Below are 19476 nucleotides of genomic sequence, written 5' to 3'. Positions count from 1 at the left end.
TTCAGCTTCCAGCCATGGATTCTTGTTATGCCTTTCTCTGTGGGAATAGAGCTCTTTAATACCCAGTGTGTTTTCTTTCTGAAGATACTTGTACACTGCAATCAAGTCACCTCTGTCGTCTTTTTGATAAACTAAACATACTGAGCTCTTTAAGATCTCACTGTAAGCCATTTTCTCCAGTCCTTGAATTATTTTTGTGGCTGTTTCTTGCATCCTCCTCAATTTTTCCAATATCTGTTTCAAAATGTGGACACCAGAACTGGACACCATATACAATATCCATCTCACCAATGCTCTGGAAGGAATATCACATCCCTACTTGTACTCCCCACTTCTCTGTTTACATATTCAAGGATCACATTAGCCCATTTTGCCACTGCATCACACTGGGAGTTCATTCTCAGTACTTGTCCACTGTGACCTTTAGATTCTTTTCAGAGTCACTGCTTTCCAGAATGCAGTCCTACATTCTATAGGTATGGCTTGCATTCCTCATTCCTAGATATTTGGATGGCTCCATCTTACCAAACAAGCCAGATCACAGTGTATGACTGCGTGGTCCTCGTAGTTATTTACCATTCTATCAAACTGTTGTCATCTGCAAAGTTCATCAGCAGTAATTTTATACGTAGTTCCAGATCATTGCTGAAAATGTTGAATAGCATTGGGCCTAGTACTAATCACTGCAGTACACCAACAGAAATACCCCCATTCAATGAGGATTCCACATTGGTTACTACTTCTTGAGATCTGTCATTTGGCAGTTATTAAGCCATTTAATGTGTGTTTTATTGATATTGTACAGTGCTAATTTTTTTTCTAACTTGTGCCTATTACAGACCTGGCTGTCCTGCTAGTGGACAGTTACCTGTCTGTTGTAATCTGACCCAGCCTTTGGAACCCATGTGCTTTCAAGACAACAGATAATGGGCTTAATGTGCAGTAAGGGAGATTTAGCTTAGATATTAGGAAAAAATAAGGGTAGTTAGGATCTGGAATAGGCTTCCTTAGGAGGTTGCAGAATCCCCATCATTTAGAAGCAAGTTGGACAAACGCCTGTTAGGAGTGGTCTAGGAATACACTATCCTGCCACAGCAAAGGGGCTAGCCCAGATGACCTCTGGAGGTTTCTTCCAGCCCTACATTTCTGAGATTGTATGATTCTATGGATACTCTGGTTTATACTTTACCTGTCACTAGGTGCTAGAGTTAAAGTAAGGAATAGAGGCATTGCAGGGTAGTTACTAAAACCACAATAATGTTTAATCATCAGAGGGGTAGGTAACTTTTAAGACTTGTTTACATGGAATTATTCTGGAATAGCTATTCCACTTTAAATTCACACCTGCTTTATTTTAGAATAACTTTCATGTGTAGACAAGTCCTTCCTCTCTCAGCATTCAAGAGGTGCAGATTTAAAACAACAATAACCTGTATACTTTCTCCCCTGAGTCTATGCTCATCTCTTCTTGTAAGTCCTTATGCCCAGTCCATGTGTCAGGTCAGTATGCCCCTCCATCTCATGCAATCCTTCTGTTGCCTGACAGTGTTCAGCTGGTGACAGCGAGAGAGCTTGTAGCTGATCTTGCCTTTAGGTTTCTGCCCGCTTTGTCATGTGATCGACCAGCTTTAGAGCCCCAATCAGGTATTTAGCTGGAAAATCGCTGCCCTCCTGGACTCCAAACAGGGAAAACCAGTTTCCTTCAGCCTGGCCACTCTTTTTAGCAAGACCATTGTGACAGTGGGGTTCCCTTCGATTGGGAAGACAGTTGCATTGATGACTCTTGTGTTTGTCTATTCATGAAGATACACAATAAACTGCCTTGGTCTCTTCTTGACAGCTCTCTGCAGTCGATTACATGCTCAGAATGTAAGACACCTACTTCAACACAGTGGTTACAGTATCAAGTAAAATTCAATTTTGATCCGGATTTGTACAGGCATATACAGTAAAAGTGTTATCCGGCATGTTGGGGGAATAGGAGGTGCTGACTAATCAAATATTCTGGTTAACTAAGAGTTATACTTACCAATGGAGGGAGGGAGTTTGGGTGTGGGAGGGGGCTTGGGGTAGGGGGTTGGAGTTAGGGAAGGGTTTTGGGGTGCCAGATCTGGGCAGCGCTCACCTCGGGTGGCTCCCTGCAAGTAGGAACATGTTTCTGCTGCTCCTAGGTGGAGGCACGGCCAGGCGGCTCTGCACACTGCCTCTGCCTGCAGGTGCTGCCCCCGCAGCTCCCATTGGCTGCGGTTCCCGGCCAATGGGAGCTGCTGCGCCAGTGCTCTGGGTGGGGTGGGGACAGCACGCAGAGCTGCCTGGCTGCACCTCTGCCTAAGAGCAGCAGGGTCATGTCGCTGCTTACGGGGAGCCGACCAAGGTGACTGCTGCCCAGATCCGGATACTTGGCAAACCTATCAAAAATGCTGGTTTCTAGAGCTTTCCAGTTTGTAAAGTGCCACGTAACACAGCTTTTACTGTACCAATCAGTCACCGTACCATTTTGAAGTGTTCACAGGAATAAAAAGCTATTTGATGTGTGTGGTGGTAGGTTTTGTTCTGTTGTGTTTTGGAGGCTTTTGTTTTTTGGGGGGGTTGTCGTTTTCTGTGAAATACTGTAATGGACTATACAGCAATAGAATTTTTTTTCTCACATCTTACAAAAATATGGAATCTTTCTCTCAAGTTACCATGTGAAAATGATTGGCCAAATTCATCCAACATACAATTCCATTGATAACAGTATATTCCACTGGGGCCTGGCCTACACTACGGGGTTAGGTCGAAGTTAGCCACGTTAGGTCGATTTAAAAATGACTGCATCCACACAACCAATCCTGTTCCGTCGACCAAAAGGGCTCTTAAAATCGACTTTTGTACTCCTCTCTCACGAGGGGAGTAGCGCGAAAATCGACCTTGCTGCGTCGAATTTGGGGTAGTGCGGACGCAAATTGAGGGTATTGGCCTCCGGGAGCTAGCCCAGAGTGCTCCATTGTGACCACTCTGGACAGCACTTTGAACTCCGATGCACTAGCCAGGTACTTTTGAAAACCCCCGGGAACTTTTGAATTTCATTTCCTGTTTGTTCAGCGTGGCAAACTCAGCAGCACAGGTAACCATGCAGGCATTCAGTGGCAGAGGTCAGGAGAGAATTAAGGGAGCGCGAATTGCGGAGGCAGGAGGTGATGCTGAGACTAATGGGGGAGCAAACTGACATGATGAAGTGTCTGTTGGAGGCACAGGAAAACCAACGAGCACAGACCCCCGCTCTATCCACCGTATAACCACCTACCCTCCTCCCCATGTTCCATAGCGGCCTCACCCAGACGCCCAAGAATGCGGGGGGAATGGGAATGTTGGTTGCGCTGAGGTCTGACCTAGTCAGTAAACAGCACCAGAGAGCTTTTAAATGTCCAAAGGCACATCCTACCACCATTCTGCACTTGCTCAGCCTATAGTTGAACTGCTCCTTACTACTGTCCAGGCTTCATGAGCCATGAGAGCAAGGGGTAGGCTGGGGTAGGTGCCACCGTGCAGTGCTGCCGGCTGGGAGAGCAGCCTGAGGCAGAAGCCTCCAGCTCGTGTGATATTCCAGACAGGACTGAATCTCCATGAGATGAAACTTAAAGAAGAGAATGACCTGGAGTCTCTGGCTCCCATTTGGTGCTCTAAGAGGAGGATAGCCATGTCTGTCCAGGCGCCCCTGATCGACCTCACCGAGGTCTGCCAGGAGCACCCAGGAGATGTACGATGGCGATCAGTCCTACTGCACCATCTGCCGCGAAGGCAAGGAGCTGCTGCTGTGTAGCAATGTAGCACCGCGTCTGCCAGCAGCACCCAGGAGACATACGGTGACAGTGAGCTGAGCTGAGCAGGCTCCATGCTTGCCGTGGTATGGCGCCTGCATGAGTAACCCAGGAAAAAAGGCGTGAAACGATTGTCTGCCGTTGCTTTCACGGAGGAGGAAGGGGGGCCTGACGACGTACCCAAAACCACCTGCGACAATGTTTTTGCCCCATCAGGCATTGTGAGCATAACCCAGTATTCCAATGGGCAGCAGAGACTGCGGGAACTGTGGGATAGCTACCCACAGTTCACCACTCTTTAAGTTGATGCTAGCCACGGTAGTGAGGACACACTCCGCCGATTTAATGCACTTGGTGTGGACATATGCAATCGACTGGAAAAATCGGTTTCTAAAAATCAACTTCTATAAAATCGACCTAATTTCGTAGTGTAGACATACCCTGAGATGTGCTTAATTGTGACATATCCTAGGAAGCGTGACTTAAATCCAGTGATTCATAATAGCAATGAGTACTACTTAATGGAGACAGTAATTCTGTTTAATGGGGATGTCTCCAAGTTACTGAGTGGTGCTTAGGTCTTCAGTGTGTTTATCTCATGATGGTTTTCTTTACTTACCACAGCTTCCAACTACTCTCTGGCTAAAAAAAATGCCAAGAGTCTTGCAGCTGCCCCTGGCACAGGCAGTAGACAGGCAACCTCCATATCTGTCATAGTTCATACAAGTACCTTCTTCCAACTTGGCAGGCCTGTAATGTAACACAACAGGTTCTGCACCTGGCTGCACAGCAGCAATACTATTAAAATGGTGTTTTGTGATATGTGGAAATTCTTTTTTATGAGACAAAATAATAACCCACTGGGGAATCAGGAAGCAGAGGAGTCTGTTGACTTGGGTGTATTTCCATTACATGTTCTCTAAAGATGGATTTCTAAGGAATACCTGTTTTTCATTTGAATATACAGAAAATGTAAATTCTTTAGAGAAAAATGTTCTTAGAACTTTAGTCCTAAAGAAAATGTTGGACAAGGAGGTACTTTATTATTCTGATTGCCCATGTGTCCTAAAATATTGATCCCATTTTCTCCTAAACTGAACACAGAGAAGAAGCTGCTTTTAACATCAGGGTTAAGAGCAACCGTTGAATGAGGAGATGAGATTTTTAAAATGTATTAGTCTGTATATGTTTCCTCCCTTACTGATTTGTGCTGATAATCAGAAAAAGCTGTAGATGGAACTAGGTCCAATACTGGATTTTCTAAATTATTCTATCTCCAAGTGTACACACAGAAGTGTAATTCTTAAGTCACTGATTTATCTATTTTTGTTGGTTTCCTTATGGAAATTAGTATTGAGAATTTAATAGGGATGACATTTCTCTAACAACTTGGAGACCTCTGAAGTTTTGTACAACTGTCCCATAGAATTATGCATCAAGAAAAATCTCTACTGCATTCTAAAGGATGGTGAAAAGAAGATTACAGAAAAGCTATCATTTTCTATTGCATTCTATAGGACTCTTCCATTAGGGTTGATATACTTTTCAGTATGTATCCTGAGATCTTTGGAAAATTATGCAATCCGGCCAGGAAATTTCAAAAGAAGATCTCTACTCTCCCATAAAAACTTCCCTGTTACACATAGAAACTAACTCCCTTTATCCCCCTTAGCTCTCCTCAAATACATTTGTGTCTTAAACCTTTTTCAGTATTTCAACGGGATCTGGTGCTGCTGTTATAAATTTACATGTGCCAAAAGGGTGGGTAGTTGTCTCAGGAATGATCTGAATGAAAGACCACAAAGTGAATCCAAACAGATTCTAATATCCATACTGCAAAGAACAGGGCTCTTTTTTTAAAAAAAGAGGCCATTATATATCTCACTCCAACACACACGAATGTATGCATGTGTACACATGAATGTATGTGTATGTATGCAACATACATACATGTTTAAATAAAATGTTCCACCAAGTGGAAAATATCTAACTTATTCACTAGTTTATTCACTGTATCAATCTTTCCTAAGGGCTGCATGAAAATGACTAACAAAATAAGGTCATGTCTACACTACAAAGTTTTGCTGACACAAGTTGTGTCAGCATACAGGCACCATAGTTAGCATAGCGCTTGTGCACGTGTGTACTTAGCTCCTTGCATCAGTACTGTGCGTAATCACCAGGGGTGCTTGTGACAATGTGCAGTGCACCATCGGTAAGTATCCCAGTGTGCAGCCCATCACCATCAAGCATACTATCATTTGGAAAGTTTTGGCAATGTGTGGTGGGGCTGAAATAAGTCTTTCAGGGGTGACTGGGAGCAAAAAGTCAACTTCCCATAGTGCAGCATTCTCTATCCCATAATTTTTTCACCTTTTCAATTTCCTACAAACCCACTTGTGAGACTACTTGTTGTCTGCCATCTCTGACAGAGGCATAGAGCCTGGACAGCTCTGCACTATTGTCATGAGAGTTGCAAACACAGGACACATGATTCTCTGATATTTTGCAGAGCTGCAAGAAGAACCATGGGGAACATGATGATTTCCTGGTGGTCAGTTTGCAGTGGGACATAGTGAGAACCAATTCAAGGTTTTTGGTGGCATTCATTGAGCAGCTGAAGGTGGTGGAGGACAACTTAGGGGCCCGAGAAATGAGCACTGACTGGTGGGAGTGCATCATAATGCAGGTTTGGGATGATGAGCAGTGGCTGTAGACCTTTCAGATGTCACAGGCCACATTCCTGGATCTGTCTGCCAAGCTTGCCTCAGCCATCCAACACAGGAACACCAAACTGAGAGCTGCACTGGTAGTGGAGAAGCGAGTGGCGATCACATTTTGTAATATTTGTGTTTAGTCTGTTTTAAGTATGTGCATAGGTGCTAAAATATTTTAAAGTGTGTAGGGAGGTATTTGTGGACCTATGTGAATCCACAATTTTGTTTTTCACTGTTTCAAATAGGTTGATGATTTTGGGCTGGGAAATATGGGAACTGCAGCAGGTTTACATTTAGGTCTGACTCTAGGCACTAGTAGCAGATAACACCATAAGAGGGAGGACTGAGGTATGCTAACATCAGTGCTTTTGCAAATGGCTGATCTATTTTTCTGGCCATTCTCTCAGCAGAAAAAGTTAAGGATCAATTCCTGGTGAAGGTAAGTGTATGTATTTGTTGGCAAATAAGGCTGTTCTTGTTATGATGCATGGAGGGAATTAACTTAAATGGATTTTTTTTTTAAAAAGCGAAGAAATCTTTAACCATCTCTCTCTACTGGTGTCTTTCCTTTTGCATATTCCTACAGGAAGGCTGCTATGGTGAATGTTTCCATTTAATACATCTGCTGACATAAATTATAAAGAATTTTTTTTACTAGCACATTTCATAATTCCCTATATCACAGTAATACCCCTTGGAATGAATTCCTACTGGCCATGTCAAGAAAATCCACATCAGCACCTACAGGAGATCCATTAAAACATGGTTTTATGAAAAGCCCACATCTTTTTATCATTGTACTTTTTCTCCTTCTCAACTCTACATACGCACGTAAATCCAGTAGCACTATTCAGATCTTGGCAAGTCTGTTTATAACCTAATCTTTTTGGAAAGGGGAAAATAATGGTGCTCTAATGGAGCTACTTTGTGTGGGATGATGTATATTTAGTGATAATCAAATCTCCCCATCTAGCATGAAGAGTACATAGCATGAAAAAGCCACATTTGGGGCAAGGAAAACGTGTGTGTGTTTGTTTAATATTAAATCCACAAAAATTGGCTGTACAGAATTCTTTGGGACAATTCCATATTTGACCTCCTTTCTGAAGTAGATTCAGCTTTTAGGCATTGCAGTAATTTTCAGTGTTTGCAGTTGTTGCATCTGATGGTTATAATTAAATAACTGGCTCATTCTTTTTGTGGTTGTCATTAGAATCTGCCTCACTGCCATGGCTGAAATCTGACCATTGGCTCCCCCTTTTATTGCTGCATATTCAGGCTGCTGTCCCTTAGAAGGCCCTACATAATGTTGTCCTTACTAGAGCTGTGCAAATTACTGATTTTTCAGTTAGCTGGCAGTTCTGAATATTTTTTTTTTAATTTGGTTTGAGTTGAACCAAAATAAATTTTTTTTGGCAAACTGAAAACATTTATTTCTGTTGAATGGAACACTTCATTTTGGGTATTTTTAAAAAAGGAAAGGAAAGGAAGGGCTATATTCACAAAATGGCGATGGTGGCGTTGCCCACTTATACCCAGTAGTTAAGGCATTCTGCTGGGATGTGGGAGATGCATGTTTGAATCCTCACTCTGGAGGGGGGACTTGAATCTACATCTCCCCACCCACAAGTGAGTGCACTAACCACCAGGCAATGGGTTGGAACTCTCTTTCCTATTGAAGTGTTCCACTTTGTAAAAGGAATTATTCATGGAGCTGGGGGATATCGCCTGGGTTATCCCACCTCCCAGGTGAGTGCCTGAACCACCAGTCTCTAGAGTCATTCTCTCTCTCTCTCTCTGGCCTGGTGACTACGGAAGAATGTTATACAAAGTGGACGAGCTTCAACAGGAGAGATTGAGAAAGACCCACCTGGGAACATCGGATAGCCTAGTGGTTAAGGCACTCACCTATGAGCATACCCATCATAGAGTGGCTAGTCCATAGCACCATCGTGTGTTTTCATCCTCCACTTCCCCTCCAGTACTTTACTTATCTAAAGCAAATTACAAATGTAAGGGGCACCACTGTACATATCCCTTTCTTTTCTAAATTTTAAGTTTAGGTTGAATTTTCACTGTGTACTTGAGAGCAGAGGTATGCCCAAAATGATACAGTAGGATGGATGCCTTAATGGTAGGTGATACATGGCCATATACATATTACATTCCTATGGAAATGCATGGTTTTATTTTTCTATTAGTGAAATTAATTTGTTGCGATGTATGTGTCTGGTTTTACAGCTGTTGTTGAACAGTGTCTTACAGCACTCCATCAAACTATCATCTCCATCTTCTCCAATTATTGTCGTCAATCATTGTTAAAAGCCAAAGCTTTCATATCCAATCGTAGTCTTCTCCTCTGGAGAACCCACATGTTGATTATGCAAATTTGAAATCAATACTAATATATACAAATTCAAAATAATATGTTTCTTTCATAAACCCAAAAGTACTTTGCCTCATGACTGTTGCTTAATTTTTTGTACAAAATCCACAGCCAACAAATACACTGAGTTTGAAAACATAATCATTTTTATATAGGATTTTTTTAAACAAGTGAAACTTCAAGAAAAAAAACACGTTTGTTATATTTCAGATAACATAATTACATTTAATACCAAGATCCATATTTAAATCCACTCTTCTAGAGTTTCTATGCCATTAAAGGAATTGGCACAGGTGAAATATACATTTAAGTAATTCATTGATTATAACAATTACCTTCTTCAGTCAGATTTTAAAGAACAAGTTGGAGAAATGCAGTAGTCATCTGAGATTATTCATTGCAAAGGCTTTAATATTGAAGCAAAGAAGCACCATCACCAAATTACTTGTACCTGCAGAAGTCAATGGAGTTTTGTCATTAATAGCCCTTTCTTTATAATCCAAAGAATACAAGGTCTCCCCAGTAGGGTGGTGATGGTGCTAATGGATGCGAGACACCAGTTGGTTGGTTCTGCTATGGTTTAACCACACGATATACTTCCATTGCTTTCTAGAAGCAAAGTACCCTCATACCTCCTTTCAACATCTTTATTCTTGTAATAAAAATCTTTTTGTTTCAACAGCTTTTTAATGTCCTGTATCTGTGCCTCTTTAACAAACCCATTGTACACATTCAATTATAGATTGAATCTGGGACAGTTTTTGAAAAATATGCCTTGTATAAATGTGTTCCTGCTCCAAATGTTAAATAACATCATTGCACATAATGATATGCCAACAGATGGTGCCATTTATCACTTTTTATAGTAAAGTGTGCACATCTTTGATTAATATTCGGTTGATTTATTGTAACTCTGACTTTTTTCTGAAAACATTGGGGGAAGGGGTTATTCTAATCAGTACTGACTTTGACTTTTTTAAAAGAAATAACTCCACATTTTAAAAAAAAAAGTAAATGCAACATATAGATTCTAATTAGAAATAGTTGTGTTCTGTAGTGGAGGAATTGGCTTGTTGAATTGTTTAATAATGGGAGCTTCTTAGGAAATAAAACATTCATTTTGTTTCATAAAATATATTCAGGAACTCAAGAGTTAACCTACCAGATGCCAGTGGTGTAGCTAAATTAATACCCAGTCTCAGACACATCAGCCAATACCAGATGCTAGGAAGTTGTAAGGAATTTTACAGCCGCTTTTGTCATGTTCCTTCAGTCATCTCTTTAAAAATATATATATACTGCAGCCAGCATCTCAATTATAGCTATTCAGTTTTGACCCTTCACCACCTAAGTGAGGGAACCCACCAGTCACCATGTTATAGGGCTAGATTTTCAGTGTGTGTATTTACACCTACCTTTGCTCATGTAAAGTGAAAAGACATCTGTATGAGCACACACAGTATTAGGGGCAACCAAGTTGACCACTGCTTTGGAACTTTTGACTACAATGGTTCCCTGACTGGCCCCTTACCAAAAATATATTTTCATCAAAGTGTATGCATCTTACTTCATTTAATGTCTGAAAAATTCAGGAGTGTGTTTCTGTTTTGGTTTGGGGGTTTTTTATTTTGGTTGGTTTGGGTTTTTTGACAATGCGGAATGGGCCTCCTTTTTATTTGTCCTCCAAATCACAATAACTTTGAATGGGGAATTTTGCTCTAAACTTCCCTGTGATTAGTAGTGATGGATGCTCAGTCTTTCAGAGAGTTTATTAATGTCAGACCTTTTTAAATGTAACTTTTAGTTTGCTTTGAAAAATGAGAGATTTTTATGAATGTTTCTTAACACCTGCATATAAATGAAGTCAGATATTTTCCTTTAATAATTTTTTTAAAAGCTTGTTTGATATTTGTATGTGTTAAATGGTGTCACTGGCACATCTCAGGCTGGCATCATTGACCATTTATGTTCTTTTGTCAGACATGACATCTTATAGAAGGAGAAAAGGTTACCCACTTCTGAAAGGTTGCCGACCCTTGGATTAGATGATCTGATGATCCCTTCTGGCCTTAAATTCTGTGAATCTATATTCTGGATAAAAAGTGAGAAGTGGTGTACCGAGTCTTCATTTATTCAATCTAATTTAAGGTTTCGCGTGCCAGTAATTCATTTTAACTTTTTTAGAAGGTCTCTTTCTATAAGTCTATAATCTTGCCGTTGTTAAAATCATCCTTCCTAAAGTTTAGTGCTACAAGACTAAATTTTGGTATGATACTTCCACAAGGGATGTCAACTGTATATTATGTGGTTCAACTTTGGTGGGTTTTGGGCTTGTCTACACAGCTCTATAGTGCAGATTACAGGAGTCTGAGTTGCAGGATACACTTAAGTGTTAGGTTATAACTGCCCTGTGTACACCCTGCTAGCATGAACTGAAAGGTGCCTAGTTCGCATTAACGTAATCCTGTGGACTTGGCAGCAAACACATACTGCTTAATATTTTTGTATTTTGTATTTTAATATTTTATAACGAGCTTATATCTTAACATAGGTTGTCAATTTCAAATATAATCTTAAATGTTTTTAATAAACCTGTATTTAACTGCAATTAGTAAATCTGATTTTTTTAAACTATCGATTTTCATCCATCCTGATTTGTATTTTTAAGAATTGGCATTTGTTTCTGTATAAATTCTACTAGGACTTGAATATCCATCTGTTTATGATAATTACAAAATGTACATGCATAGAGGAGTCTGCAATTTTGCCTCATTTACCACATCTGCCTGTCTCCATCTGCTGATGAATACTGTAAACTGTTTCTGTTTTAAGGATCCCTTACTGGCTATCTTCTCAGCCTGAAATTGCAATTAGCAGGAAAAATAGTCTTGGTGCTTGATGCCAACGTTATAACTTAGAAACAATTAAGAATCACACAAGATTCAAGTCAACATCATCATTTTTCTAATGCTAATGTAAACTAAGGATGGTGCCATTAATTTTTAAGATGGGTCAAGCTAGACTGTTTACGTTGCACAAAGCCACACAGAATGACAATACGGAGACTCCAGGACTATGTACTACAGAAATAAATCAAAATGGTCAGAAAAAACAGCATTTTGTTCTTGTTTGGTGAACCCAGGGAAGATGACCCTATTTTTCTATCAGCTAAATAAATTAGGGATGCAGCCTCATCTGGAATACCATGTGCAGAACTGGTCACCCAATCCCCAAACGGATATTGCAGACTTAGAGAAGATTCAGAGAAATGTGAGAGAGTTTAGGGGCATGAAAACACTCTCATAAGAAAAAGACATTGAAAAGATTGGGATTGTTAGTTTAGAAAGGAGACGAGTAAGAGGTGACATGTTAAAAGTACATAAAATGATACATGGTATAGAGGAAATAGATCAGAAACTTCTATTTTTCCAGTCTCACAACACAAGAACAACGGGATATTCAGTTATATTAAAAGGTGATAAATTCATAATTAGCTTGTGAACATGTTGCCACAAGAAGTCACTGAGTCCAAGAACTTGGCAAAATTCAAATGGATAACACAGTAGATAGAATATTTAATGATAACATTTTGGAGGGTGTACGCATATCTTAGATCAATCTCTAACTAGTAAAGATATCTAATGGTGGAGGCAGGTTGTCCCAAATCTGCCACCTGTGGGGTTCTTGCCCTTTTTTTCAAAGCATCTGGTGCTTGCCTTTATTGGAGAGATGATAGTGGACTAGAAGGACTTGAGATCTGATCCAGTCAGGCAATTTCTATGTTTGTGATGTCCTGAATGATTTGTGGGTCCTTACTCAGTTCATCACCTAAATACTGCTCAAACAGCATGGTAAAGGAGGCAGAAAGGGCTCTCTGTGCACATACTTTCCAACACCAGTGTGACATGTAGTTTCTTCCTATATTGCTTGACGTAAGTAGTGATAATAAGAGTTCAACTGCTCACCTTCAAGTTAATGAGCAAGCTGAACTAACTTAAATAGTGTAGGACTTAATAGTACTCCAACTGCATCTTGTCTTGGAGTATAAAAATTGCTATTTGGTATTAGGCAAGTTTAAAGGGTGGGGGAAAATCAGTGGATACGGACAACAGTAAAAAAAAATAGTGTCAAGAGCATATTGTCATTTGGCCATATGTAGAAGTGAACTCAAGCTGTGCCATTGTTTGAGACGTTCTATCACAGTGGTCAAAGTAGCTAAAGGATATCAGATGGAAAGCACCTTCCTGCAGTTAAAATATTGACAATGTTGATGCATGACTCCATGTGTAACGTATCTTGGACGCCACATGAGTGGTAGTTCCGTAGTATATTGTATTTTCTGATGGTGATTTTGTAAAAGATGTTAAGTAAAATGTCTTGCTTCATTAATTTTTAAGCTCAGTGAAAATATTTATTGTGCCATTTGACATTCTGAATAATTTTTGAACAGTTTCATTAATGACAGTTCCAGGCTCAATCAGTGGCACTCAGTATAGTCAGCTAGCCATAGAACGGTGACTTAAATATAAATCTCAAAGGTTTATTCCAATATCAGAGATCCAATAGTTTTCCAATATAATAATATTTTACACTAATATTGCACTTCTCATCCAAAGATCTCAAAGTTCTTTCCACAGATAAGCATTCTATATCCTCTATTTTACAAGTAGAGAAACTGAGGCACGGAGTAGGCAAAATGACTTATCCAAGGTCACATACACAGCGGCAGAGCCTGAACTATAGCTCATGTCCACAGACTATGTGCCATTGTAATAGGTTAGGGTTACACAATAGCTAACTTACTGTTCTCTCCTTTTCTGTGGGAATGCTTTTGGATTGTGATAGCCCTGCTGTCATTGCCTCTGTTACTTTGGGCTCACGCAGAGCTGGGGAAAGGGCAGAGCACTGAAAAGCAAATAGAGAAGAGCATAAAATAAAAGAGCCTGTTAAGTGTCAGAATTCTTCAAAAGGGTGACAGTGAATTATTTCCTGGATCTGAACAGAAATGAAAACCCTCTAAATATCCTGTTGGGCATATGAAAGAAAAAACAGTAGACATAAATATTTGCAGGTAATGTAGAAGTATAGTCAACTTAAGAAAATCAATATTTTTGCCTCTTGTACTCTATAGAGGAAAAAAAAAGTGACGTGACATTTAACTCTGAACTAACCCAAATTTCTTCCTTCTGATTTCATGGATAACCATGGAAATAAAGGAATCATGCATCTATTTTAAGATCTAGTTTATATTTTTCCTGTTGCAATGTCAGTTGACTTCCATTTTTATAATGGATTTTCCTTATTTAAAAATATAGAAATTCTGTAATTTCCTGTGCTGCTCCCCCCCATTTTTAAAATTGAAAGAATTTTTTTTCCTAATTCTTATCTAAAATAAGGTCTTTTTTTTTTCCCTTGTAGGTTAACAATGAGAATGTAGTGAAAGTTGGCCACAGGCAGGTGGTGAACATGATTCGACAAGGGGGTAATCATCTCGTTCTTAAGGTTGTCACAGTAACCAGAAATCTTGATCCAGATGATACAGCTAGAAAGAAAGGTACATTTTTTCTTTGCTGCCTGAATTTGTTCTGATACTGCTCTTAAGAAAAACAAGATGTAGGCTGGAGACTATTTACATTATTTTAGTTACTGTTATATTATATATTCCTTATCTTAAATATGCAACAGCATTCTACTATGTAATCTACAAGCTATTTACATTTGCTGAAGAAAAAGCCAGACTTCGTTTATAGGTATATCTGTGTCAAACAAGATATAGTTCATTGTTGTCATGTTCATTGTTGAAGTCCATCTTCCTAGATCATTCTGCAATGTGCTTTTAAGAATTTATATTCAGACTTTTTAACATGTTAGAGTATTTGAGGGAGATGAAAAAAAAATCTGTCCCTTACTCAAAGCTCTAGGCAAAAAGGCTGGGATTTTAAAACCTGCTTGGACTTGGGCCCGAATCTAATTCTGCTCCTATTAAAGTCCCATGAGAATTTTAATGTTGAGTGCGTTTGAAAATACTGCATCTGTGAAAATAAGAAAATGAAGCACTAAAATATTTAGCTTGACATGTTAATAAGAAAGCAATACATTTTGAGATGCTCACTGGTTAAAATAGATTGAAACTGGATGGGGAGCTATCACCACTCTAGCCAAGAAGAAGAGGATCTCTCTCCCTCAGCTTATAGCAGAGGAAAGGGTGTTGTGCTCACCTCCCTTACCACCTCTGGAGAAGGGAGAAGCTTCTGCTTCAGTAAGAGAGCAGATATTTTAGGGTGACTTGGTGTAACTTCAAACATAGCAAAATTACTTTCAGAATGTAGTATCTTCGTACCAAATAGGAGCTTTTTCACCTAAAAGCACCCCATTTATTCCCATTAAAGCTAAAGAGTTAACACAAATCATGAATTTATTTTAACTCTTTAGTTTTAATGGGGACTGATGTGCGGCAATCCATGTACTGAAATTAGACTATACCATAAGAGATGTGACAGTTCTTTGTATTCTTACTTTTTTTGGTATTGAATCTCCCCAAAATAACTTTTTAATTGCACTTGATTAAGTGTACCCAAAGTTTGTTCAACCAGGAACTGCAGTAGCAACTTGTTAGGAGCCACTGAATGCACATAATTTGTATTAATCAGAGAATATTGTTGCTGACCTCCTCGTCCATACAACAGTGACACACACACTAACTTCTCTGTTCCTAACATGGATGTTCCATACTGATCAGCGTGACCTGACAGCTGAGGTCTCCCTGAGGTAATCCTACGTATTAAAGATCAGCTCTCCCCCCATACCTCATCAACACTGTTGAATTCTGTGGGCCAGACTTTAGTCATGCCTGCACTAGTCTTTGAATGGGAGGGATTGAACAAATGAATAACAGTCCTACTACATGCATTTCTGTTCAAAGACATGCCTTTTGAAGAACTGCACTCTGTTTACCTTGCTTTTTAATAATCCACTGGGAATTTAGATTTTTAAAAATTAGAATACCTAAAAAGAAGAAAATATACTGAGCCCAAATAAATCTCTTTCTTCATTTATTTTTAACAATTGTATTGATAGAATTGTTTTATCTTACTGCTACATGTTCCAGACACACCTAGCATTTCTTTATACTGACATAGGTTATGTTTTCTGCCCATAAATAAAGGGAACTTGTAAATTTGTGAATGTTGACGCTTCCCTACAGAAGGACAGGTTGCTAGCTTTTCTCAAGCCAAGCACTCCTCTACTCAATGAACTTTCTCTTGATGTTGACTTTTTGCAAATTAACATCTTTATAATCCCCCTTTTGGGGGGCAAGATTATTTAGAAAGTGATGACAAGGCAACACTCGAATCACTTGGAGATCACAGATTTCTTTGATCCCTGTCAACCATGGTCTTGGTTTGGGAATTGTACAGAGACTATCCAGGTCTCTGTAGCTGAAGATCTCCTGCTGGTGATGGACAAAGGGTCAGGTGATGATTAAACATCTCTCTCTTGTACAGACTTCTCAACAGATTGTTTTCATTCCTCTTGTTCAATGTATCTGCAAGGCCACTGGGGGAGACAGTGAGGCAGTTTGGCCTGTTGTGCAATTAGTATATTCATGACACAGCTGCGTATTTATCATGGAGTCTGGACAATGCTATGTCTTTACTTTCCCAGTGTCTAACTGACAGAAGCTTGGATAACAGCAAAGTGAATGAGCCTTAATTCAGATAGGATGGAGGGGATGCTTGTGTACCTAGAGAGTATGGCATGAATTTTGTCTGTCTCCCTGATTTGTTTGCTTACTCTTTGTTAAGGTGCTTCATAGTTTTGGGATACTTCAGGATCCTTGATTGCTCCTGGTGTCCCAGAAGTCCCCAGTTTTCCTATCTACATTTGTCATGATGGAGGACCATTTCTCTATGACATATGACTCTCTTTTATAACTTCCAGAGAGGGTTATTTTAATTTGTTCTACAGTGCAGCACTCCTTGAAAAGCACTTGGAAGCTATATGTGGTGCAAAAAATCTAATGCTCTACTACTTCTCTAGCAGTGTTAACTTTACATCACTGTTCCAAAGACTGTGCACTGGCCTATAGGTACAAACCAGATGTTTGCATTAATCTTTAAAGACCTTTTAAGATTTTAAAGAAATACAATCCATGAAAAGCTTCTGGCCCTTCACAAAGCATACTGAATGTTTTGTTTCCTGCCCCCAAAGAAATTACTGTGTACGTGTATTTGATATTCCTATAATGAATATATTGGAGATAGATTTTAAAAATCTAATAAAAATGTATATTCCATGTGATAATCTTTGGTTGAATCTAAAAAGTGTATATGTGAATATACTATGCTTTGGAGATGTATATTTACTTATACTGTATATCCTTCTATTTAATGCAAAGCCCCACCACCTCCAAAGCGAGCTCCAACCACTGCGTTGACCTTGCGGTCTAAGTCAATGACCTCAGAGCTTGAAGAGCTTGGTAAGAAAGTGTTTTTAACAAGCATGCTGAGATAATGGAGATGTAAAGAAAACTTAAAATTATTTTAAAGGAACTGCACCCTGGATAGTACATGATATAGAAAAGTTTCAGGAATGCTGCATCTCTGGAGAGATCAAACTATGCATGATGTGCATGAGTGATTTTTTTTTTTTTAAATGTGTGCCTTTATTGCTCTGCAAGAGAATGTTGATACATTTTTTTATGCATCATCAAAGATTGGCACAGTAATGCTGTATCATATTTTATTAGTTTGCTTTTTAATCTTTCAGTTCATCTAATATTGTTTTATTTTAAATTTCTGTGGCCTCTCATTAGTGGATAAAGGTAAGTTGTCAGAAGCCATTGTTGAAAAGTTGACAGTTGTTAAAGCAGTACACCTGCAACTGCAACTTAGACTCTCTAATCTGAAAATGTGTATATATTAATATCACTTTGACTCTTCTGTCTGAACACAAACTTAATATAATATTCCGTTAACTTTTAGCAATGCAAAGTGATGAGCATTTAGTCTTTGACTCACTAATTCTAAGTGATGTAAATGTAGGTGTCCCAGCAGTAGGGTGTATATTGTAGATTTGTATAACTGCTTGGGATTTCTGACGGGAAGAAAGGAATATTTTTTTTCCTGTTGGGTCAGGAGAAAAGTGGTACTTCAGCAGCCTAGACTATCAAATATGTTATGATCTGACAGTATTTGCAAAAGACAAAAATAAATGTATGTTTAGATACAGCTATCTGGCTAGGATAAATATCTGATGTGTATTATATAAAGGAACTATATCACTCACTTACAGAGTAATAGACTTGATCATCTCTTAGGTCTCTTCTTTCCTTACTATGATCCTGCATGAGTTTAACAATACAGGTTTCATAATCATTTTATTTTCGGCATTAATTAACATTCATTCAGATGAAAGGAGTCAAGTCTTGTAGATAATTAGCCACATTAATAAAATAAAGGTGATACGTTCGAAAGCGCTAACATTCTGTGGAAGGAAGGACACTATCCATCCCTTAAGGGATGAAAACTCTCACTGTCTTTAAGTGGAAGTTCTGACCAAGAAAGGGGTACTGAATAGGGCCCTAACTATTTTGGGTCACATTACAACCAAGCAAAAACATCTATTAGTTTAGGCTAGTATGGTGATGGTACAAATCTCAGATTTTCATAGCTTTGATTATTTTTTGTCTTAACCTTTTTGAATGTAAGTTTTTATTATCTGTTAATTATCAATATTTTTCCTCCAGGGTTTAAAATGTGAGACTTTTTTCTTTCATAGTGTTAAAATTTTGTTTAATTTTAAACCATTCTGGTTTATCATGCAAATCTGCTGTAAGCAAAATATTATTTAGGCAGCCCTCCTACCCGCCCACCACCAAAGTCTTCCATGTCACTATGGAGCCTGAGGAGACTCCTATAATTCTCCCTCTTTACAGTTCTTCTGTACATCTACACTATGAGATAGGGGTGTGAGTTCCCCTGTTCTCACTCATGTGCTTGTGCTAGCTCTTCTCAAGCTAGCACAAGTATAAATATCAATATTTGCTGCAGTAGCACAGGTAGCCGCAGTGAAGCCACGACTTAACTGTGCAAAGTACAAGCCCTCCTGAACCCCATAGGTACATACTCAGTACGGCTAAGCCCTGTCTCCATTGCCACTACAATACACTGCTGTTTATACTCACACTTGCTCAGTGACAGCAATCCCAAGTATGTGTATGTGAGCAGGGGAATCATACCATCCTTCTAGCAAAGGAGGACAGGAAAGAACGGCTTCAGGAAAGAACAGTGCTTTAACTGGCTCAAAACGTTGTTGTGTAGCTGGAGGTGTTCTCTACCCAAAGGTGGAGCATTCTTCAGTCCTAGCCCTACTTATCCCAGGTGGTATTCATTAGCTCCATACAGTGGAGGCTTTATGGCTATTGGCATCCCAATCAGAAACTATTTTGAGAATCAGTAAGCTACCTGCACTTTCTTTTTTTTAAAGCATGTCTTTCCCTACACTTCCATCCTGATGGGACTAAACAAACGCTCCATTTTCAAGGCTTTCTTGGTCCAAAGAATACTATTTA

At 39.2% G+C, this 19476-nt stretch overlaps 1 protein-coding gene across 6 annotated transcripts in view; it reads left to right on the top strand.

Moving 5' to 3' along the window:
* SHANK2 (SH3 and multiple ankyrin repeat domains 2) overlaps positions 1-19476 on the top strand; it is a 615311-nt gene that overhangs the window by 552438 nt on the left and 43397 nt on the right. For all 6 annotated transcript variants that reach the window (XM_074955235.1, XM_074955234.1, XM_074955236.1 and 3 more), the window contains 2 exons: positions 14322-14457; positions 17302-17382. In XM_074955235.1, coding sequence (XP_074811336.1) covers positions 14322-14457; positions 17302-17382 — 217 coding nt within the window. The remainder of the gene's footprint in view (positions 1-14321; positions 14458-17301; positions 17383-19476) is intronic.

The sequence above is a fragment of the Natator depressus genome, chromosome 6, assembly GCF_965152275.1.
Source record: "Natator depressus isolate rNatDep1 chromosome 6, rNatDep2.hap1, whole genome shotgun sequence".
NCBI classification, from domain to species: Eukaryota; Metazoa; Chordata; order Testudines; family Cheloniidae; genus Natator; species Natator depressus.
The sequence above is the reverse complement of the archived record's forward strand: the minus strand, read 5'-3'. Positions and strand labels throughout refer to the sequence as shown.